At 36.5% G+C, this 26006-nt stretch overlaps 1 protein-coding gene across 1 annotated transcript in view; it reads left to right on the top strand.

Annotated features, from left to right (window-relative positions):
- The window catches only part of mthl1 (adhesion G-protein coupled receptor methuselah-like 1), a 161661-nt gene that overhangs the window by 39239 nt on the left and 96416 nt on the right, over positions 1–26006 (top strand). Inside the window, exon 4 of the mRNA XM_018462373.1 lies at positions 23711–23789. Within this exon, the coding sequence (XP_018317875.1) occupies positions 23711–23789 (79 nt within the window). The remainder of the gene's footprint in view (positions 1–23710; positions 23790–26006) is intronic.

Below are 26006 nucleotides of genomic sequence, written 5' to 3'. Positions count from 1 at the left end.
AACGCGTGTCATGCACATGTCGGACAGATGGGATCCAGACTTTTCACTCGGATTTAGAGAATAGTACGCTCAGAATTCGGCGGGCTATCGACAGCACTGATTTGGCAGCTGTCGAGCGCGTTCGGCACTCGTCCAGCTGCCACGGTTAATTTCTCACCGCCTTCCTCCCCCTCCCTGTTCCCCCCTTCCGTTAGAACTGCAATTACTCCTGACTCGACCGAGGTCGGTCTAATCGGTATACAATCTGTGATGCAAATTTACTGCAATCTCAATACAGCGCGCCTTCCAGCCTCGGTAGGATGGCATGATTATTGATTTTTATAATTGGTATCATTAAATAAAAAATAGATCAAGTTTCTAGAGAGACGCGAACAGTGGTTTCCAGTTCTTTTTAAATGTGGAAAAAGTATACGAACGAGAAGAAGAGATTCTGTTTATTATATATTCACGTTCAATCGATAAAGTGATAAATTTCAAAAGCGAATATGACTTTCTACATTCGTGACATTTTGGGTGCGTTGAGTTAAATTGCGAAGAAACAGATTTATCACGTCTGTCGAAAGAAGAGGGGAAAAAATGACTCGTTTGATCCGCGTGTAACAATGTGCACCTTGTCAACTTCACAATCACCGTAATCATACACGGACAACCTTTCCGGCGTGCTTCTGAGTCTCGTGGGAATGCATTTATCGTGCAAGGATTTCGTTCTGCTAACCAAGGGGATTACTCGATATTCCGCACGCGAAGGAAGACGTCCTTCCCTCGCTTCCTCTCAAATCGACTGGCTGCTGCTGGCACCCTTCTCCTCCCCGATTCCCTCTTGTCCTCCAGACCCGGTCTGTCGTCCGCGAAGTCTCGCAAGCCTGACTCGAATTTTTTATTAAATCCTCGCCTTTCGCCGATAATGGCGGATTCTCTCGTCGTGTGTATCGAGATGAAATGCGATTTTTTTCGCCGCTCATGCACGCCACGGACGAACCCTTCCCACCCATTGGGGTTTATTTACTTTCACTCCACATCATCCTCCTCTCTTCCTCTTCCAACCCGTTTCGTGCCCCTTTGCATGCCTTCCAATTGGATGCTCATTGCTCGCCCTGTTTGGCAAAACCCTTCGTTGCGCACTGTGCAAATCAGAAATGAAATTCTTTTGCCGCTCTCGTGCGGCTTCCGTGTGCACAGGTGTCCCGTTTATCTACTGTTTGAGGGCGACCGCATATATACGCACACATTTCTGTTATTGTATCACCACACTGAAATGTTGAAGAGTAATCGTGTAATAATTCTTTGTGTTTTTTTGAAAATGTCATACGAGCAGCATTTGAAATATTCCTTAATAAATTAACAAATGACGCTAATGAACTTTATATTTAACGCCGCTGCAATAATTCAATCATTGAGACATCTATCTTTCATATTATTTAACTTGTATTTGTAGCTTAGAGATATATTTATTGCTAAATAAATAGTTCAATATCAAAAGCTAGGAGTACGTGACAGATAACTCAACAATGGAGTCCGTTTAAACCTTTGTCAATGGAATGTCTATTTCAAATCGATCAAAATTCTACATGTTTCCGGTGCACTCTACAATGTACGCAGCTTCTCGTAATACGCGGAATTTCTCCTTTGATTCAATCCCCTCCGATTGCTGCTACGTAACGGAGGGTCAAGTTCGCCCTATAATGTTCGTCGTGTTTGAGTATCCACTGGAAACACTCTAGATTTTTATCGGAAACGTTCCTCCGCGATACTCGGAATAACAGAGATAATCGAGTATCTCCCTTGACGACGGATCATCCCCAGCGTGCACCCAACGTAACTCGTGCCAAATCCAGTGGTTCTCTCTCTCTTTCTCTCTCTTGTGTATATCGTGGCGCTCTCACCTTGATTACTCACCTGGGGTTCATGGCACCAGGTATGCATACCCGCATGTTTGCTCGAATAATTGGCCGAGCTGTACACTGTGCGCCAGTCCCCTGAGAGCAAAGCTCGTGTAACGAGAGAGAGAGAGAGGGGGGGGGGAGAGAGAGAGTCGCTTGAAATTCAATCTACCATCTCCGCTACGCGCGCAGCCGATCACACCGATAAGGATCGACTCGACGGCGATTCAAGAGTCAGCGGTCAAAATTGCTGGTGATCGAGTCGCGACGCTATTCGTACGTTCGTCGCGGCGAGCACGACTTTTGAAGATCGATAACGTTCGACAGTATTGCACGCGACGGCTATTCAGTATCAACCCTTCGCTATTAAGCTTTCATAGGGAACTGTTATGCCACTTTAGCACTCGGTGCGACGCGCGAGCAATAATGGAAGATAAGTTAAACGGACAGAGATACATTTAACGATTCAATCAAGATAGAAAATTAAGAATCAATCTCCCGACTGAAAGAGACTCAATAACTGTTTTATTGTTTGTCAATTACGTCTTTTACTTCTTGTCTTCCAGAATCCATTTACCGCGTTTTATAAAAAAAAAAAAAGATTGTAAATCGTGGTACCGTTTGACTTTTACATTTTCTCTTATCAGCCACTTATCTCAAGCATTCTTCGTTTTACATCAAAACAGCTAAGTGCTTCTACAACAAAACACGTGCACTGATCAACCGTTATCGAACGCTCTGATTAACTTTGATCTCGAGTGCACGATGGAGAATCATATCAGAAAATTCCACAACAATGAACAACCAGGGGAAAGGAGAAGATGAGAAGGGATGACTTCTCGCAAGATTCGTCTCCTTTCACGGAACTCGTAAAAGAGTTTTAAACTCCAGCCGTTAAAGCGAACGAGCGGATTGGTTTTCGCAGTAAAGCCTCGAAGTGCTTCGCGATCCGCGTTCTTAGACGCCGAGAGAGGAGCGCTTGAGAGAGTCTCTTTTCCACGGTATTATGACCGCTTATTTTCTTCTGTCAGCGAGAGTTCCTTGCTACCCAGAAAATTCGCATCTCTCTGGACGAGATACATCGCGTGAAAGGATTGTTAACTTCGTGAAAAGTGTACCGCATTGCCGTCGATGAAGCGTTTCGGAAAATGCGAGTCATTCTGAAAGAATGCGGACACGGTATTTTGCCATGAAGAAAACATCGATCAGAAACTGCGATAACTGATTAAACTAAGCGATAAGATGGTTAGGTTCCATTTGCTGCTCACAGCACTCTTGGAATTATTTCATCCTTGTTGTTTATCAAATGTTAAACAATCAAATGATGCTCATAAGCGTTGTGAGCGCAAAATGAAATGCACCCGATATGTTTTTGAACCGTTAAGAAAGAAACTGGAGCAAAATGGTAGGTACTCTCGACAATCTTATCTCTCTTGAGCATTGGTTACTATTAGGTACGATCGTTTAAAACTCTCTCTCTCTTTTTAAAACTGAGAGGAAAACAGAGAAGGAGAATTTTAAGCTTCGCTTAAAGTTAAAGTAACGTTAATGCAATGCGGTCCTTAGAAGAACGAAAGATATTATCGCAATGCTTCACTATCTCTCACGTCCGCTGTTCGAAAGTAGGTAAATATCACGAAGCCAGGCACTAATAGACGCAATCTCCCTATCCAGCACGTACCGTGGACCACTCGGAAAGTCAACTGGAGAGAAGCTCTTGCGTCCCACTTGCGCTTCGCTACGACAATAACGTGCGTAATGCTATTACTGTGTGCGCTTATAATTCGATTACAACCGGACGTAACCGATAATTTAGTCCTGATAATGGGGCGCAGCACGATTTCCATCGGCGCGGTATGCCGATGGCCCGCCAAAATGCTTTTCGCGCGTACATACATGTGCAAATATGCACGCCGCACCAGCACCGTTCACCTCTATGCGTCCGCACGCGTTGTGACGTTGGCTCTTTGGTGCCAGGACAAAACAATGCGAAAGAAACGGCGCGGATGGCGCATGAACGTCAACAAAAAGTGTACCAAGTGATTTCGATACGCGCGTAGATATACAGGGTGTTCGGTAAAGACCGTAACAACGCTTAAGAGTAGCTCTCTGAGTCGTCATTTTAAGATGAAAATGCCCTAATACCAAAATGTTGAGGTTACAATAGTTTTTGAATGAGTATTTAAATTTAACGAGAATCGCACCGCCTAAATTTAATTAAATAAAAGAAATCTTATACTCGGGGTCAAAACAGATTTTAGTATTTAAATATTTCTGTGTAAATTTGTATACATATCTGATTTTGCAATCCGCCACCGAAGTCTTAATCGAATAAGGATGTCCACGGAATACGGGAGATTCGAGTTCGAATACCGGCAATATTTGAGACAATATTTTTCACAATAAATTATTCATAGATTTAAGATTCTCATTAACATTAGATTAGTAATATTATAATTGCATACAAAGATGCTCTTATTAACATTAAAAATTATTAAATTGTTTTGCAGAATTAGATATGTATATATAAATTCATAAGGAAATATTAAAATACTAAGATCCGCTTTGACTGAATACAAGATTTCTCTTCAATTTAATTAGATTAATTCTTATGGGTCCGAATTTATATTATAATTGTATACCGCCAAAAGTTCACGGGTTCAGATATGGTACAACGACAAATGCCAACCATATACAGAGAGAAAAATGTTTGGTATTTGTAACTATAATTATGATTATTATTATAGTAGTAATAATCATAATTATAGTAATATATAATTATAGTTACAAATACCAAACATTTTTCTCTCTGTGTATCTGTACGCAAACTTTAGGCGATGATTTACTAATCTTAAATGCTTATAACTAAAAATCTTTATTATAACTTCAACGTTTTGATATTAGGATTTTCGTCTTAGAATAATCTCAGGACTCTACCTTTAAGCACTGTTGTAGTCTTTATCGGACACCCTATATATGCGCGAAAGAGCGCGTATGTTAACGCGCGCCCGGCCGCTAACGTCCGACGAGTTGCATCCGCTTGCGAAAGCGTGTAAAATCGAAACGGGTTTACATACCGAACCCTATGAGATACAAAAAACGAGATCCGAAATCGATCCCGCTTGCGCGTTCTCCGCGCTGCGTATTTGACAAACGCGACGTTTTTTGCATTCTTCCAGAAAAAAATGTTGCCTATTTGACGGGATTATACGGGTTTATTGACTTTTTTTTTGCATACTTGATCCTCTCTCCGCGTCATTCTCCGCGAGTTTATATACATTGGTGGTTTTCCGATTTTTCGAAATATTCTATCTTGTATTTTGTAATGTAACAGAAAAACAAAGGTTCGTTCAGACAGATCTATGAATGTTATTTACTGTTTGAAAACGCAGAGAAAAGTAAATTTACATTCTTTTATCGGACATTCTCGATGTTCGCTGTTTCGCGGGAAAAGTTCAACATCGATAGTTCGTCGTGCACGCACCATAGATTTGTTTTCTGTTTGGAATATCCTATCGCACGTCCGTATTACCATTTATTTTATCTTTATCGATTTACATACACATCGACGCAATGTTTATGAAAAAATAAGACGTATTCATTCTTTCGGTAACATCGCAAATTAAGATTTATAACTGGTTACAATTTTTGACAGAATAGTATATTTTCTGCTCGCGCCTGCAAAAGCGTGTTTATTTCGCGAATAACTGTTGTATCAATATTTTAATTTCAATGCGCGACGTACGAAGAACATTGATAATAAAAAAATAAATAAATAACCGTATCCTTTATTACTCATTTTTTAACTAAAATACTTGTCAGAAGTTATTTTCCATTTCCTATATGGAATAATTGATCACGTATTTTTTACTGAAAAAATGAATAAACATGTATCAAATATATACATAACTCAAGTGAGAGTCAATTAACGTGATAAATATCATTGGCGTTTTATCCGACGGGATAATTATAAACTGTAACATCGGCGATTACTTTAAACTTTTTATCGTTTTCCACAGCTTTTCTGGTCAGTGCATCGGTCGCAATTAGCGAGACGAGTGGCATCGCGGATCACGCGATAATGCCGAATGGAATAAATCAACCGGGATTGCGGAACACGAACGAACGGTGGCGCGCAATCCGGCGACGACCTTGTTAATTATTGTGCCCAATTAGCCGCGGTTTCGGATGTTCTGCTCTCGCGTGTCCGTCAGAAATGTGGAATGAACAAGCGGTCAATTCTCTGGTCGCGTTCCTCTAAAAACGAACTTCCGGTCACGTTGAAAGCGCACCAGAGTGTACCAAGGTGCATTCGGCGCGCTTCATACCGAAATACACCGCATGCGGCAACGTTACGCTGCATCTGCATCAGCATGGAACACGACAGCCCGCGGCGACGTATAATCGATAGCTCCGTTGTCGATGATTTCGATTACGGGCTTGGCTAATGACTTTCAGGCTCGAACGAATTAACTGCGGGGCCGACAGGGCATATCGCATCGTACTGCTGCGTCTGTTCCGAGCATTTGCTCAATCCGATATTGCGAACACGTGGAACAAGTCGTGCTCCTCTCTGTCTGTCAGACGCGAGTCAAAAATTATTGTCGATTACTTAACACTTTCGAGCCGAAATGCAAAATTATGTCGCAAACGTTTTTTATTATATTTTGAAAAATAGGGATGAAGATTTAATATTACATTTATGTTATTTTTACAGTATATAATTATAAAAATCGAACTTTTTTTACGCGTACTTAATTAATTCAATTGATTTAAATATATTAAAATAAATGATGATACATACATATATTGAATTCTTTGAGATGTGAATGTAACTAAAAAGTAAAAAAAAAGATTTATTATTATATAGTAGATTATTTAATCATATTGTTATTATAAAAAACCGCTTCAGAAAAAAATATATAGATAAATGATTATACTATTGATAATTAAATTGTTAACAATTAAAATAAGTAATATTTTATGATGAAATATTTAATTGATGTATGTCTCTAGAAAGTCTAAACAAAATATTGAATATTATACCGCTAACCTTTCTATTAAAACCATCAATAAGGCTTTTAGCACGTTTCGCTATCGCGATGGAGCTCGGCCAATGGAAAGTGCAATTTCTATTGACTTACGTGTTTCGTATATGCATCTCTAATGAAGTCTTTTCACTGTAATAAAATTAGGATCGACAGAATATCTTCATCGATAGAAAATGCACAAATACTTGATTTAGAAAGTTAAAGCATTATGAAAGATTACGGTAAGACTACAATACCGGAGATTTTTTTTTCACTTAAGATGTCATAATTCGTCAATTTTCTATGCTCTCTCTTCTCTGATCTGCGACGATATTCAAATTTTTATATTTTATAGCAATATTTAAACGTTTATTTGTTTTCACGTACTTTTAGAGAGCGATTTGATAGTATAAATCATAATCCCATGATGTATAGGCAAGACATTTTGAAACTTTCAAACTTTTCAGACTTCAGAAATCTGTAACCCGCTTCGCGACTTTCATATATCGCGCTCCAAGCAATTTGCGAGATGTCTCTTCTACGCAAAATGTTACATTGAAATTCATTCCTCTTGCTCGTTTCTCGTTACTTTGATTTGATCAAACCGATGTTGCTACTTTGTTTTTTTTTTGCAGTATCGATTGAATAGTGCAAAATAATATGCGAGCGTGGAGCATCTGGTAGGAAATCGAACGATCTCCGAAATTGAATCAAACCAAAGCGGAAATTGCGTAATCGCGCGAGTTCTCCCTATGGGAATGAAGAAGAGAGAGAGCCTATTGGGACATTTTTACGCACACACCGGGTGCCAACGAAAAGCACTATCGGGAGTTCTGTGCGTCCCTTGATCATCGTTCTCTCTATTCCTCTCCCTCTCACCCTCGTCGACCATCGAGCGGCTATCCATCCGGATGAAACCCAGAGTCGGGATTTCGGTTTGCATTCGGAGCATGTCCGCTAACCGAACGCGTCTCGCATTCTATCCGAAATAACGTACTCTCGGCCAAAGCGTTGTTCCGGAACGACTCCTGCTGTTCGGGTGTTTTGACCGCACGCACGCGATTATTACTTTTTCGCTGGCTGAGTTGCCAGTCTTGCAATCCTCTCACAGTTTTTGGACAGGAAGATTGCATTTCCGCATGCAAGCGTCTGTCGGATAGTCCGAAGGAGTTAATTCTCCATCCTTTTGTATCGTAAATCATGGTAATATCTTTTATATTATAGGATAAGTTTGTATATAGAGGGATTTACGTTGTGGCAAAGTTGATCCGATTATTTATCCAACCAATCTGCATTGTTAATGAGGCATTGATGGACATATAAATCGCAATTTTCCTGATAGCTCACCCTTATATATCGCTAGCTATTATATGTAAATTTGAAAAAAGATTAAAAATAAAGAATAATTATAAAAAATAAAAATTTTCGGGGTCAGTTTAAATACAACAGTTCGAATTGGTTTATCAGCTTTTAAATTCCTCACTATTCTGATTCTCTTTGGAGTTTTCTAAACAACTTTGAATTTTATCGTTGTGGATCGTCGTAAAGTGAGGGTCAAACAATGTTCAGTCATCCTTTGGAATAACTTTCTACCGGTGTGGGTGCCTAATTTATCCGTGGAGAGATCTTAATCCCTCGCTCAAAGCATTCTTCCGGAACAACGGCGAAACGTTGGTTGATGCAGGCGGTTGCCCCGACCACTAAATTAAGAGATTTTCTAGCTAAAGAGCTATCGTTAGATACTTGATCCAACAAGCTTTGCAAGTTTTCTATATTAATTACTTGACTGAAGAAACTGTACGAGATTAGTCGTTTTTGTGATCGTTTTTACAGCTTAACAAGTAATTCCTTCTCACACATTTCTTTTTAACTTACTCGCGCATTCATGAAAACATCAAATTCACTGGCAGATCCACGAAGGGTCCATCCTCCCCCTTGGAGTCTTTTTTTTTAAATATTTATAGCAAAATGTTATATATATTTTTAATAATTCTGGAATGTTAATTACAATTTTGATATTTTAAAAATATTTTTTAATTTGAGGAACTCCTAAATATAAAATATTTATTATATTTTGGAGGTATCATTGCTTCGATAATCGCAATCACGTCGGGGTCACCACTTTGGAGGTATCATTGTGTTGGTTAGACCGGAAAAATGAATGATGGTGATCGATTCGAACTATGATCGACCGCGGGGTTTCGTCCTGGTCCCTATTACTGGACTCATCAGTAAGGCGATGTAGTGGGACCTGCCTTAGACGCCCGAGAGAGTATTAGATCGGGATCTTATTTAAAGGGAATTCGTGTAATTGTGGTGCTTACGAGAATCCACGCGAGACCCGTTAGACCTTTGGTAGCGAGTTGCCACAATATTATTTTTTTTGTGTTAATATAATTTAATATCATTTAAAATTAATATAATTAAAAATGAAGCTTTTTATGAATTGTACATTTAATAATACTATTTTAATGTAATAATTTAATATTTCATTTTTTTATGTTTGACCTTAAAAAAAAATTTTGCTCGCAGCGCGTCAATGGTTCCTCCTTGAAAATTTCTAGATCCGCTAATGATCGAATTTTACATTTGTGCGTTTACAAATATTTCAAATAATCACGCCGTGTCTCTGCAAACACATTAACGTAGGTATCTCTCAGATTTGATATCTATCGAAAGACTTTCGATTGCGACATTAATGCGAGACGGCCGCGTCGGCGTCGTTCCACATAAAATTGACAAATGTTACGATTCCACGTTCTGTAAAACTGCCAAGCGCCACTCTCAGGCGATCAAGATACACCGACCGACAATCTTCTGATAGTTTTATTGCAGGGCGTATGATTTACAGACGTAACATGCCTCTTCGAACAACCAACTATTATGCAGCGGGTCGATCTCCGCGCTCTGGAGTATACGATAATCTTCGAAATCCGGCCGACGCCGATGCGGCCGCGCCGCTCCGCCGTTTCCCCATTCGCTCGGAATTTCAAGCGGAATTTTTCACGAGACCTATAGACGGAAACGCGGCTCGTTGGTTAATAGTCCCGATGTATGCGTGTATGAGCGAGCAACATTGGAAAGCGGCTTAACCCTTGAGGACCCTCGACTTGGAGCGATCGACCACCAACTCGACGTGCGTATACGAGTGTCGCGTCGTCGGTGCACGCGCGCGTACTCGCGCATATACAGGGATGAGGGTCTGATGGTGCCACTCGTACATATCTCTGGAAAGCCGCTGGAATTCGTATGCCAGACGGCCGACGTGTTATTATATCTCGTGCTCGGTGCTACTGGAAAATTTGAACTTCGGCCGGCCGACCGGCCGGCCTCTTGGCGTCGCGCCAGAACGACGATCCTGGGACCCGCGGTTATACTACGCTATTGTACAACCGCGCGAGAAGTCTCTCGATACGATACATATGTATTCTTCACTGTTTCACTCGTTCTGACCCTTTTGTCTTCCTTTTGTTTCCGCGGGGCGTCCGTACTTCCCTCCGCTCGATGCGGTGTTTCTTCCTCTCCGCTGTTGATTGTTCTCGGAGTTGGCGGTGTTCTTCGCAACTAACTTATCGTCCTGTTACAGAACTTTCATAGCTATTCTTAGCTAAATGGAGGTGTATAAAAACGTGCTTCCTCCTGTCAACTACTCCGATGAAGTCACCAATTACTCGTCGCACATTTTTGTACTTGTCACGTTAGGCACTATTTGTAACTATACAAATGTATATGACATTTATTATTAGTTCGGAATATTTACAATTAACTGAAAATATTTTTAAAATAATCTATAAAAAAATTTTATTTTAAGATTTATATGATGAAAGAGAGAGAAAGTGCTGTAATCTGAGCTCCTATTTTTAAAAAGTCAGAGCCAAAGTGATAAGAAAAATAAAATAAAATAAATATCTCTAGCAAGAAAATCTAATTATATGAACAATATTAACTAAAATCTCTTTTAAGACCGTAATGTGAATACACAACACTAGGAAATGACAGCCTTAAACGATCAAGCTGGATCTTTAGTGCTTAAATAATGCGGTATGAATTTATATACGTAATTCAATCCTACGCCGCCTGCGCGTCGAATTTAATTTTCAGTCTTGAAACGCAATCTTAATAGAACCAGAGTGGTAATATCACAAATTAAATAGACGAGCAATTTAATAATGTTGATGCTCATAGACATCTTAGAAGATAAAGAAGGATATTCATAATCTGATAGAAAGATAATTTGATGCTAATAAGCATCTTAAACCCTGTATAGTAAAGCTTATTAGCATCAGGTTATGAACATCCTTCTAAAATGTCTATATGAGCATCAATATTATTAAATTGCTTGTCTATTTAATTTGTGATATCACTATTCTAGTTCTGTTAGAATTGCGTTTCAAGGCTAAAAATTAAATTCGGCACGCAGTTTGCAGGATTGGATATGTATATAAATTCTCATACCAAATTATTTAAGCACTAAAGATTCAGCTTGACCACTAATTATATAATATTTCTAGAATTAAAATGTTTTTAGTTACGTTATATTGTAAGAAATAATATTTTTCTAGCAATATGTATATTAAAAGTATAATATGATACAGTACTATTTTATTACATTGTAAAACATATTCGCTTCAATAGCAGATTTATTTAATTTTACCACGGTAGTCGAGAACTAAGAAACATCTGTTTAACGCTCGCATTAAAAAATCATGCATACCCACCAAACCGCAATTCCCCCATCGTGTTTTAATTTTCCCACTACACTTCGTAAAAACCAGAGAAATGCTTCACAAGTTTCGTCCCCAAGCGCAGTGAGTTTCCGATATGAATTTTTTAGGACGCTCGCTAATTGACGTCTCGGGAGTCACCGTCATTTGTTCACCCTTCTTTTTCCGCAACAACGGGTCGCGTCGACGGAATGGCGCGTCCGTTAATTCCCTGCAGGTTGTAGGAAGGCCAATCTACAACGAGGCTTCGACCGTTCCACGTTCGTTGCAATCTCGCGCGAGAGAGAAAAAGGAAGAGTATCGAAATTCTCGCTGTCCCGAAAATTAATTACGGAATGTCAGCTCGTCGTTGATGTAGAAAGAGGAGGAGAGATGGTTGGGTGGTTATTTCCCAGGTAATTCGTCACGCGGCCGTTTAGCGAAGGGTTTGAGGCTTGGTCGACACAAGCCGGGCTACTCCAGTTGCCAGCCAACTCCGTCGACGTCATTCGCCAGCAATTTCAGCAACACTCGAGACACATTGTGGGCCCTTGCGTACCGCGCAATGTTCCGACGAGACGCCATATAAGTGGAGATGCCTCGAGTAGCAGCCACGAGTCTCTCCATCGTTCAGTCGATTTGTACTCGTGTCCGTTCTCTCTCTTTCTTCTTGTCGCTTCGCTTTCCACGCTCTGATTGGCCTCCGCTCGTTACGTCTAAATATAACAGAATTTTGCTCGTTCAATTCACCGATTGTATCCACGTGCGCGTGGAAGTAAAAAAAAACGACCAAAGTTTCGACGCAACGATGACAGACGGTAATGAGGACGAACAGTTCAGGGAAATAAACGAACGATTTCGAATGGAACTAAAATAGACGAACTAGAGCAAGACAAAGAATCGCAAATGAAAAATAATAATTATATTATTAGTCTTGATAAATATAGCTCGGAGACAGTGCTTGCAATAAATTATCCATTTTTAAACGAGATTTTAATCCGTTAATCTATATAAAGTGGGTTATTTAAAACTTTACGATCTCTCTTTTGAATATATAAAGAAGGATTAAACTCCCATTTTCTTATTATAAATTTAACATATATAAAAAAGTGTCATGATAATCTTGCATGAGATGAGATAATTCGAAATAATTTTTTGAATTACCATTAAATTTCCTTAAATATAAATGCACAAATACGCGTGTTTGAATAACCATCAAATTAACTTCCAACAAAATAATTCTACAAAACGAACAAATTAACCATTTCTCAATGAAGAATTTTCCAAAGTATAACCCGAAGTGGCAGACCGCGCAATTCAGTTTCCTACCGTTTTGATTATATCACCCATCGTAAAAAGTCTTCCTAACATTGCGCAGGACGGGATCTGCTCTCTTCGGGATACGGACGGGAATAAAAATGTCTAATTCAGTACTTCACTGCTGACGACCGTGCCGGCCGATTCGAGTCGAGTATTGTGTCGCGAATTCGTACTGGGCGGTCTTAATATACGCGCGTGTGTTCCACGGAAACGACACACGGGGACAGTCGGGATATATTTAAACGCACTACTAGAGCTGATTCACCACGGAGTTTCATTAGCGCTACACGCGAGCACCGTCTACTTCGTGCAGATCGGGAGTCGAGGATGCTCTCGGAAAATGGACCGCATAATGGAATTCTTAATTTAATCAATAAATTTTATATAACGTACGTGATAGCTATAATGAAATCTGTAATTAAATTAAGATGTTATATAGAAAGAATTATATATTTTAGAATTGAATCGTATCTATATGGAATAATTTTTTGAATTAATACTTGGTCATAAGTATATAAAACACCCACAAACGTAAACATTCTGTATCTTTAACGAAAAATAAATCAAAACGGTTTCATTGAAAAATAATACATATGTATTCTCTTATAATAATTTTAATATTTTGTTCCTTTTTGGCTTTTATTACCATCTTTTTCAATTGAAAATGCAATTAATTTATGCTTTATACTTATGATCAAAGTTGTAATGTTTCTTTGGGATGGGTATATAATAATTTACGCGTTATTTCGCTCGAGTCCAACGCGGTTGTAAGAACGTGTCTACCGAGGTTCATGGAAACCAAACATCGACGGGAACCAAAATTACTCGACATTTGCGTATCTCCATCTCACGAACAACGATTGACTAACAATGCAGCGTGTCTGACGGGTGTTCCAGGCGGAAAAGCACGGTCCATCGCCACCTTTATTGTCCAGCTATCTTCGTAGTTGTTGTAACGCAGGCGTTGCTTATAAGCGAAAGCAAATACCATTCTCTTTATAAATTAGGGCGAGTCGAGGTGTACATACAAATAATACGATGTGTATGTAGAACTACCGTTTGTTTTCGCTGAGATCTCGTAGAACACGCGTTATTCTGCACGTACTTTTGAAGCACATTCCTTCAGCGCAACAACCCGCGTTGCGTCTCGCTGCTTGCAAAGATAACGACTACTTTGTTACCCGTTCAGTCTTGGCGTGAAAGAGAAAAAAATAGGACAGGCCGATTAAATCTTGACCGCAAGAACATTGCTCCATACATAGCGTGCAATTCACTAGTTTCGAATAGTTACTTTCATCCACACGTTTTATTCGTTAGAAATGTCTCACAAAATAACGTGACACATAAAATATTAATTGCTACGGACTTTTCTGACCTAAATTAATTTTTTCTCTCATTCTTTCTGTAATCGAATTTCTGAATGAATATAATTCTCACATATTGCAGTATTATTAGGGAATGTAAAATTCAACGATAAAATTTAACGTCCAATTATTATCTCCATGTCTTGTTTCTGTTAAAATTAATTGAGATATTATGTTCGTTAAAAATGTCTTATATAATTCGTAATAAAGTGACACATAAAATATTAATTGTTACAAATTTTTCTATAAAATATTAATTGTTACAAATTTTTCTGGTTTAAATTTATTCTGTAACCCATTTATTTTGGATTAATGAATATAATTTATACATATAATTATAATATAATTTTGACATATTACAGTATTGTTATTACGGAATATAAAATTCAACAATATAAAATTTAATGCTTCGTTTTTGGTAAAATTAGTCAAGATATACTATTCATTAGAAATGTTTTATAGAATACGTAATAAAGATTTTTCCGGTTTTTATTTATTTTGTAGCCCATTTAATTTCTGGGTTATAAGAAGTATAATTTTTATATATTGCATTATTATTATTACGGAGTATAAAATTCCACGATTTAACGTGCTATATACTTTTACTACATATTATCTCCGTCATGTCTCGTTTCTCCTAAAATTAATTACGATATTTTATTCGTTAGAAATATATATCTTATAAAATGCATAATAATACCCCACGTTGAATATTAATTACTATGAATTTATCTGATTTATACTATAATCTACTGTAATTAATTAACATGTGATATAACCTTCTTTTCGTATCTTGTTTCTTTTAAAAATAAAATATTCATAGAGAGACCTTATTATTTCTATATTATTTATCAATTAACATATTATCACTATTTCAACGAATCGCGTTATATTTTTCCGCGCTATTTACGCACGTCGTGATTACGTCATTCGTCGGTCCATAAAATTCTAATTGCAATTATGCGTGTCATTTTTTCAGCTCGTACGCGAATAGTCACATTTGCACTTGCCGTGCCGGATTTATGCTAGCCATGCATTTCCGAATCCGACGCGCGCGCGCGATATGTCAGTTTTATTGCGTGCTTGATTAAATCGGTTTACGTATGGATACTATGCTTAGCGACGATTCACGATTGTACGATATTTCGAAACGGTAGTCATTCCATCGGTCGGATTTTATACCCGTCGTATGATACGACTCGTATCGCGTCGTAGGCGGGGCCATGGTTGCATGCGACCGAATCGATGATAATTATTAATGTTATAACGAATCGCCCGCGCCGATATCGCGTGTCATAGATCATACGCAACTGTATGTATTCTAAATTCCCCCTTTTCGCTCGTTCGTCGAGCCCACCGTTTCGTTTTCCGACCCTCCCGTAATTTTCGATAACTATTTATCAGTCTCTCGCCTGTCGTCGCCGGTTTCTGACCCGACAATTCGACACGGACTAACAAAGCTATAATTGTGTATCATAAATTAAAAGAAATCATTAAGTTCATAAAATATTCTTTCCACTATCATAAAAATTCATAGCGAATTTGATTGGATGCACTCAGTATGCATTAGTGCACATTAAAGCCATTGTACACAAATTAACATAAAAATATGTGTTTAACATAAACATAAAAACGGATTAAATCATGAAATCCTCAATACATTTTATTGTGTTGTTAAGTAAAATCTGTATTTATATTTGGAAAATATTTGCATTTTATTTTTACACAGATTAAATGATTGTACAACGCCTTTAATATGCACTAGTGCGCATTAGTATATCGAACCGAATTTGCTATAAGTTTTCCATAGAAAGGTATGAATAAATATTTTGTATAAAATTTTGCATTTTCTTCAAGGAAAAAAATAAAAATTTTTTTAAATCTATACGCTAAATCTGTATGCAAATAATCTAAAAATGTAATTTTTCATCAATTTTAAACAAGAGAAATCCATTTCGTGTAGAAATGATGGCATTAATTATTATTATTATTTTCAGAAACGAACATTGTTATAACAATTCTGTTTATTCCTATACTATATACGTATTTGGTGCATGCATATACATATATAATATCGAGTGTTGTCCAATATTTATCGCAGAAATAAATTATTTTCAACTTCTCTGTTCTTTTATAAGATTCAATGAGCAGGTCCGGTTTAATTTGCGGTATTTATTAAGCAATATTGTAACATATTGCGAGATGAAATATCGCGAATTGTAAAATTTCGCGTATTTTACATTCATTCTCTTTTCTCGTTTCATTTGTCCTCACGTCTCGTGCGTTTTCCATTCTCGTTCTTCATAACTATTTATCAGCCTCTCATCTGTCGTCGCTGCTTTCTCGACAGTCCGACGTATAATTCCTCTTCGTTCAGAAATGGTTTTTGGCGCGAACGGCCACTGGCATTATTCCCGCGAAATTATCAGCGTTACATTGCGTTTCAACAAAACCTCCCCGATGGCGCCGCGTAAATCATTAGATACCCTCTTTCTTTTTCAGAGAGATAAAAAGATTAGAGTTACCCATCTTGCAGATAGCGATTGTAATCAATGAACGATACAATTTGACAAAAATGACGCTTCGAGTATTTACGTAGTTTTGATTATACTATTTTTCTTTCTACTTTCATGTAAAGAACGATTTTGCTAAAGTATCTAAAAATTTAGCTAGATATAGATTTGAAAATAAATTTTATTGAACTATTAAAATAATTATATAAGACACTCAAATTGTGTGTGATGGCTAGGATATCAATATTTTTTGCAGCATGACTCATTACGTTTAAGTTTTTCACGAATATTTTGATAGTCAACATTATTTTCAGATCTAGCTAAATTTTTAGATATTTCAAGAAAATTGTTCTTTTCGTGTTGAAATATATAAAGGAAGGTCACCGATACTGACATAGGTCTCCTAAAGCGATATCTTCTTATTTCTTAGAAACTAATCTTTGCTCCTTATTAATATTAATAAAAAAGTGATCTGTTTAGCTAATTAAAGAAGTACAAACTCATAATTTTCATTTATTTGTGGCTTATTTCTATACCAAATCAGCTAAAAACAAATTCTATGAATCCAAGAAGAAAATTCTTACGGTGTTCTTTTGCAAATTGCGTAATTAAAATAATAGTGACTGTATTATTGATAATATTATGTCATTTTAAATGTTTATAATTTGATAAATTAGTTTTCTTTACAGAATAGGATATATTTTTATTTATAGAATGTTGGCATTATTGCCTACTATGTCAGTTTTGGAGCCCATTTTGACAGACGCTCATTTTTGCATAATTTACGAAAAATTTAATTATTGCAAAATTGCAAACAGTATATTATAAAAACTGCTTATACTATCTGATAGAAGACACCTTTTAGTTTGTATTTATGTTTTTGAAGTTGTATTTTTACCTTTTGTTTAAGAAATATTGTCTAAAAACAAAGTGGTATATCGGTATCGATGACCTTCCTCTAATAGTAAAGAAGTAAAAAAGAATCTTGAAGTAATAAAATTAAGTAAAGCAATTGATCAATTACGTTTTGATGAAACTTTCAAGATGAATGATGGAATCTAGCGGATGAAGCTCGTAGAACTGATCGAAATAGGATACATATTATTTCCTTGGCATTAATATATTGTACACTTTTTAGATAGGTTTATCCGCCTCTTGCAGTCCGTGTTTCGCAGCTGTGAGCAAATTTTCGCGAACAAGTTGAAACATTCAGTTTCCTTGTTGACCGATCGCTCGCCCCACGAGGCTGTCGTGGCCTCGTAATAACTTTCGTACGTAATTCATTAAACGCGTAATGTCGCGCGCGGTTCTACCGAAAGTCCGGGGAGGTCCACAACACGCATCGAGTCCGATTCCAGTTAAAATCAAAGCGGTGTAATAAAGCCACTGCGATCCAATTATTTCGAGCAATAATTCCGTTTATTGGGTTTAACTTAAATGAGCGACGCTAAAGCTGCGTGATACCGGCACATTAACATTCTTTCTTTGTACGATGTACATTTGAATGAGATAGAAGAGATAAAGGAAAAAAAAAGAAAAAAAATGGGTAGAAGTCCCTGTTCAGGCTCTTTTACTCCCTCAAATGCATCATTCATTTCTGTGATCTTCACCGTCTTTCTGTTACACTTATATTCATTCACGGAAACATGCGCGAGAAGTTTAAATAAATGTTGTATTTTTAAAATATTGATCTTATCGAATCAGCCAAGAATTATGTTTTTAATTATTTTATGGTAACGTTAGTTGCACGTTAGTTGTTATTAATAACGTACATTTTCATATAAAATTCGTCGCTTTTTAAATTTATTTTATGTTGAGAGAGAAATTCAAGCAAATCCTCGTTGAAATTTTCTCATTGAAAAGTAAACGAACAAATATTTGGGACTACTCGTATTGTACTGACATTTAATTATAAGCGGGCTTTCCAATTGAAATAAATATACATTTATTCTTTCATATCGTGTTACTGCCGACGAAGTGCGGCGCAGCAATAACGTTAGCACGCACGTGCTCAACAAGGGGAGTGTCATCCCTCAGGGCAATTAGATGTACTCTCTGGGAAAGAAAAAGATAAACGATGGGTCAACCCGTGCAATCTAATTCCGAAACCCTCCTCCCATGCAAATCGAGACGCCCTTAGCTGGCTGACGTTTCAACCCTTGACACTCACCCCTGGTGGCGCCATAGGGTCGTACACGTAAACGCCGCAGTACTAGTTCCTTCGATTCTGTACAACGTGACTTAAATTAACCCCAGCTGCTTCGCGCGCCCTTTCTCCTTTTCCTCTCCCTCCTCTTTCAAAGCTTTCTGTCTCAATGCTCTCCGCGTCTAAAAGCCAATCTTAACGAAAGGTTCTTCGTCGTAAAACTTACGAACTGGGAAATAGGCTTGGTCTATAGGGAGTATTCAATTGCGGATGTAAACATTCATTCGTTTGCCCTAAATACTTCTGTTTAAAAAGATAAAAGTCAGAAGCAGGAAGCTTAAGAAAATCTTAGCAGTTCTTTATATCGTACGTTATTAAAGTAACGATTGATTTTCTATATCTTTATATAGTTTAAAAAGACAATTAATATTATATTTTATATTTCTGTCAAATCTTTTTGGAAATTGTTGGAAGTGTGTATGTAGTATTATGGCTTTTATAGAATAAGATCATAATTTTGGTCACTCGACAAAATCACATTAAAGTTATTTATCAGATAAAGTTTGCATGTTTAGCACGTAATAATTAAATTCAATCATAATTTAATCAAGAATTAACTCTAATGCAGTTAATGTAGTTCTATTATTATTGTTGAATTAATTGTTATTATATGGTTATTAGCCTCCTGTATTAGTATATTTTATACTAGTATTTACTGGTATGATACATTTTCTCGCTACCTAAAAAATAACAGTATACTTCGCGCTCAGACATAATTTCTCTTGATTTTTAGGACATGTTACACTTCTTCACGAAAAAAATAATACGTTCTTGACACGCGACATAAAGAATACTTTTCCGGAAGCGAATATCTTTCTATCTATTAACACAAGATCATGTTTTTATCTAGCTCTCCTCCTCGTGTCTTTACATCGCTGTTCACGACTCATATAAATCATGATGAATGAGAAAACAAGCAGCGCGCATCGTACTTGAAAACATCCCCCACGCTATATTCCCATCTTTCTCTCTCTATCCCTTCCCTATCTTTCTCTCTCTCTCTCTCTTTCTTTCTTTCTTTATCTCTTTCTCTCTTGATTCCCGGTACTAATTCCAACAAAAGGATCATTGCTGCACACGGTGGATTCTACCGGGCGTGGAAAATGGAAAACACACCGCGCAAACACGATCCGCCTCCGCCGTCCGAAACACGTTGCCGGGTGGATTTTGTCGATGAAGGGTGGCAGTCGTGGGGTGAGGCACCGTAACGGTTCGCCCCCATTTCGCCTGCAAGCTCTCCAACCTCCCCGGTGCCGGGCGCCGGTCGACGAGGGTGGATGATAGTGTGGCGATTCACGGATGAATGTCGCCCGAGTTATAATTGCAACGAGTCGTAATTAGTTTTGGAAATTTAATTATTTCTAGGCCGCGCGATAAATGCCGGCGGCTGCCGTCCCGTGAAAGCCTCCCGGCGAAGAATTATTTGACGATTTCACCACCATGTAACGTACGCATTAATCTCACTTCGCCCGTGACTTCGGGCGTCGTCGGAGGTGGTCCTGTAACTACAGGTCGTTAGTCCACGTTCTACCGAATGAACATTGCGTTTTACTTACCGGGCAACTGTCAACGAAAGTAATTTTCCTGGGATTTAGCCAAATATAAGTTTATGCACACGCGTACGAGGATACGTGTCTCATTAAACGAGTTCTCTCATAATAAAATAGTCGTTTCCTAACATGTTTAGAGAATATCATAAATATTACAAATTTGATCAAATCGCTTATTAAAAACACATCTATAATTCGCAAATTAATTATAATCATCGGCAAATTGAAATTTTTATAAAATAAATATTTTTTATTTTGTTTCTCTACTTTACATGTAACCTCTTCGTTCGTTTAAATGATAACTATGAAAATCTAAAAAAATATCATATTCTATTGCTAAGAAAAATTATTACTCAATTTACTTCTTTTCTTTAAAATAACGTTTATTTTTAACAAAGAATATTTTGTTTATATTAAATTTAAAATGTACCTACTTATAAATTTGAGAAAAATTTATTAATGTGTACTCAAAACAAGAATTTATTTTCTTCTGAAAAATATTATAAAATTGAAGAAATGACTTATATAATAAGCAAATCGAATTTGTTTTAAGTTAATAATCTTAATTGAAGTAGTAAACTTATTAGGATTCAGAATATATTTTGAATCCTAAATTTGATGCTTGTGATGAATTTTTGTGATAGTTTTGCAGATATATGAATTTTTGAAATTACATTTGACACAAATAATTAATTATTTGTATACGCAGTATGTATTTTTCTGTGTACAGTTGTCTTGACATCGTAAATCCAGCGACGAGAGAGAGAATTCACTATAATTGATCTTTAAAACCGCTCGATTCTGCATCACCGCCCTTGGTTGCTCTCTCCATTAGCGATATGAATTTTCGCGTTATATATGCCACTCGTGTCGACGTGTGTGTACAAAGTAAAAGTTAATTGAACCCGCGGCCCGCAGTCAGGCATGTTTACACTGCGATTTATCTTCCCGTCCACAAAATTTTTACCATTTCCGTTAGAATAATTGCGACTGAATAGAGACTCGATTAAGCGATAGTCACGCGATGAGTCACTCGCTGCCGTTATTCATATTTTTATGCGCAAGGACTTCTAATTGCCCGTTTGTCCCGAGGTGCGAACGAGGTGTGTAATTCATAGTACATGTAACAGAGTGAATGCAAGGAACTTGGTCTGATAGGTCTTGCATGCATTCTATCTTCGTACGTCGAGTACGTACTATTACGTTGCAATATATGCATATTGCGAAATAGAAAGTGTCAATAAATCTCGCTATTAGTTGGTATTTTATCACGAGGAGTTTAACGTCGCTTGTCTTTTCTTATCGATCGCTTATTGATGTGTTTCTTGCCAGACAGCTATAATTATACAAGTCGTGTGAAATTAAATTTGTGCATGACAGAGTACCCATGAAAAAACATGATTATGTAATTAATGATAGATGCTTATGTTCGTGATTTTAAAATTTTATTGGACACAAAGCTAGCGAAATAAAAACATTTACACTACACATATGTATTGTTTTACGTATAGGATATTTTATTTTATTAGCCAATTTTATCGCGAATATATTACATTTTGTGAAATGTCCTCCTCTGACTATAATATGTAATTATAGTATGTAATTAAACTTTAAAAAATTAAAATGTAACATTTTGATCATTAATGGACAATTGACGATTGACGGTCACCTTTGTTTTAATTACAATATACATTTCGTCTCGTCGTGCAGATGACATACATTCAGTCGCACATTCATCCGTGCTTATTAAAAATGAAGTACCTATTTGCAAAGGAATGTTTGACAAGGTCTGAGCGCGAGCCAGCACATTCGTTATTATCGTCGTTATGTATGGCTGTCGATTGCGTTTTTAGAAATTAATGTTCGCATTCTCTCACCATGGCTTCCGTTCTGCGCTCATTGTTCTGTATTCTAAGGGCCAAGCGCACGCAACGCTATTAAAAATTTATCAATACGTGAGCTGCACAAATATTGAAACGATATTTCATTCCTCTTGCCATCTGATCTTTCCACCACTATCATGATTTTGTATTTTCGTATATTTCCGAATGTTAAAGAAACCATGAAAGTTAAAAGGCTATTAAAAATTAATAAATAAGAGAGAGTTAAGAAAGAATGAATAGAAAATTTTGTTATTTATTAAGAAGAATAATTAGATTTTTTTAATTAGATCAATTTTTTTTCGATCAGATCGATTTTTTTAACAAGAGTTAATAATTCTTTTTGTTATTATAGATAATAATTACATGTATAATTTTTATGTATTCTGTTATTTTCACTTAATATTTATTTTTATTGAATTTTTATTAAATTTATTTGAAATAAAATTTATATATATACAATATATATAGTTTATACAATAATTATAGTTGTAAATATCCGCAGAGTATATTGCTACTAATAATCGTTGATACTATTTATGTTCTTAATTTATGTTTTTTATAAAATATGTGTTGAATGGCGTTACTATAAATAAAATGATGGTTAAGATGGCGAAGATCTCTACGTAATTTTCGCCTTCATTAGGAATAGACGCGCGCAGATTCTAAGGATGAATGCGGGCGATTCTAAAAAATTTATAAGACACCACCAGTCGCGCATCATCTCGGCGACTTTTCAAGCAGATTCTCACAAAAGCTGTCTCCCTGAAGTTTTGTCCGACCCTTTGCTTTTGCGTGTCCTACCCTCGAAATCTTCTCCATGGTTTATGAATCTTTTACGAACGCATCGAAGTTCTGAAAACCGACGGCGTCTTTGTTAGACGAGTTTACCCGTTACAAAATGTCTAAAATACGTTAAGAATTGTGATAAAGATTATTAAAGAAGAATTACACACACACACACACACACACACACACACACACACACACACACAGCATACAAAATAATTTGCTATTAAATTTGTGAGTGAAAATTTGCATACACTGGTATGACTAAAATATCCGACTGAAGAGCAAAAGAGTTTCAAACAATCAACTGTTAACTTGATTTTTCTTTTTAAACCAATATTTAATAATTAAAATTATTTAAATCGTAAAAGTAAAATATTTGCCGTCTCACACAATATTCTCACAAAAAAAAGAAAAATAAATCTTTCTTAAACCTCTAATATTTGTAAAACTAACGAGACTTGTTATGTTTCAGCGATTATGGCACACTTTTTCTTCCTGGCTGCTTTCTTCTGGCTGAATACGATGTGCTTCAACATCTGGTGGACGTTCAGGTGAGTCGTGATTCATTTCCCGTCATTGCTCTGTTTTCAAGAGATAAATGTGTTTTCAAGCGTGACTTAAAATGCATTACTTATGATGTACTTACGTGAAACCGTTATTTGATAACGACTGTTACAAAGTTGTGAAAGATCGTCAGGCAGGCAGCCAGAGAGGTCTCTGACTTCGTATCACGAATATCTAAAACTTCGGAACTGAGTGATGCTCAATACTTTGGAGGGTAGTAAAATTGCGCCACTGCCGTCGAAGAATAATCGGAATTTGCGGAATGCCGTTATACCTTGCGACGTTATCGATAAAAATGTTTAAAAAAACAGAGGGAAAAAATGCTTTGGAACAGTACAGACATTCCAGTCGTCGATCTGTTGCGTAATAGAATGCCGTACAGGTCACTGACGCATATATTGTTAAGTAAAGCGAAGCAGTTAACGTTATAGAAACAAATAACCAATTCCTATATATGATTCGAAGGGAATTCTGAATTATCGGGAGATTGAAGCGAACCACAACCGAAAGTTTAGCAAAAATGAGATACGCGATAGATATTTACTTCGTAAATAAATAGAACACGGATTTATTGATTTGGTTTAGTTAATGTCGTTTTTTTAGAATAACAAAATGCCTAATTATCCCGACGAATATCGATGCACGATAATGGCGAAATAAATTCTAATTAACATGTCGCCTCATTATAGTCCGAAATAATTATACAATGCGGATAAATCGTCCGTACGCAAGCAGATGATTATAATAATTTAACTAAATTTCAGGGAAATTCTATACGTTTCTTGCCTACGGCTCGTTGTAGCTAATTAAAGTCCGTTCATCCATACGTAATTATGAAAAGTATTGGGTCGCACGAGAGAACGTACAAATCACAAACACAATTATATTCTCGTTTATGATCGCATAATCACTCGGATTAAAGCAGACTACACAAAATAAAATCATTCTCATGATTTACATAATAAAATGTTCTGACCGATATTTCCGCAGAATATTTCTAGACAAAATATATCAGCTTTCATAGCAAATTAATCTATTAACTGCCAAACTTTTACTTTTTATTTGAAAAAGTTTTAATTCAAAATGATGAGTAAATGATTATTGATATCAAAAATAAAAAATAGATGAAATTCATAAATGGAGACCACAGGCAATTAGTGGATTAAATAAAAAGCATTTTCCGCAAACTACTGAAGAGTAATAAATCAATATTTATTCAATAAATTATTATATATATGTATATACAAGAGATTTAAGTATGTAAATAGCATTTTAAGATTTACTAACCGTGGATTTTGTAAGAATGAAAAATTCTATATTTTATGTTACTCTGTATACACATTTCATAAACTGAAAAAATTTTCCTAAATCTAAGTAATATTTCCTAATTATTGCAAATAAATATTTACTAAATGTAAACATATTATTTGATTTAAGTATTACTTTCTTTTTAAATAAATATTTATTTGCAGTAAAGAAGTGTTTACTTAGTTACCTACTATTCAAGAAAATATTACTTAAATTTAGAATTTTTTTTCAGTATACAGATCTTATACAATTGCTTAGTAATTTTTATTCAGAATATTAAATCTTTTAATAAAATTGGCTTTAAATGAGCCTTAAATAAGCGCATTAAAAATGTGATTTATACGCATCATGATCTATAATTGACAGATACATAAGTACTCTGACTACTAGCAGGTACAATAGATTACTGTCGCGATGAAAGCTTTGCTCGTTGGAGGAACCGAATGCACGAGAGATTGGATCAGGATCACTCGGTCGACTGGTTAATGCGATGCAACACGGTCACCATAACGGGTCTCTTCCTCGTCTCGCTGCTGGTACTCGTGGTTCCACTCTTTTTTCTGTTTTGTTTCTTTTTCGTTTATCCTCCCTTTCCTCGTCGTGTTTCTTTGCGCGTTATTTTCATCACGTCTTCTCGATCGAGAAGTTATCCAGCGTCTGCATCTCGCCACGCGTAATTATTTACGCTTGCAGCTCGACGTGTCGATTTATGACACTCGGTGCGAGATAAATCGGTAATAATTTGGCTTACTCGGTCATAAGCGATGTTAGAATTCAGAAAAATTTGCGTACGATCAACTTTTGTATTGATTTTTATATTTTAACTTTTATATTTTATGCAATTAAATCAAATTACGAATGAAATCGGTTCTGTACACTGAAAAAAAGATTGGCTG

This window comes from Mycetomoellerius zeteki, unplaced genomic scaffold (genome assembly GCF_001594055.1).
Source record: "Mycetomoellerius zeteki isolate Tzet28-1 unplaced genomic scaffold, Tzet1.0 scaffold140, whole genome shotgun sequence".
Lineage (NCBI taxonomy): Eukaryota > Metazoa > Arthropoda > Insecta > Hymenoptera > Formicidae > Mycetomoellerius > Mycetomoellerius zeteki.
The sequence above is the reverse complement of the archived record's forward strand: the minus strand, read 5'-3'. Positions and strand labels throughout refer to the sequence as shown.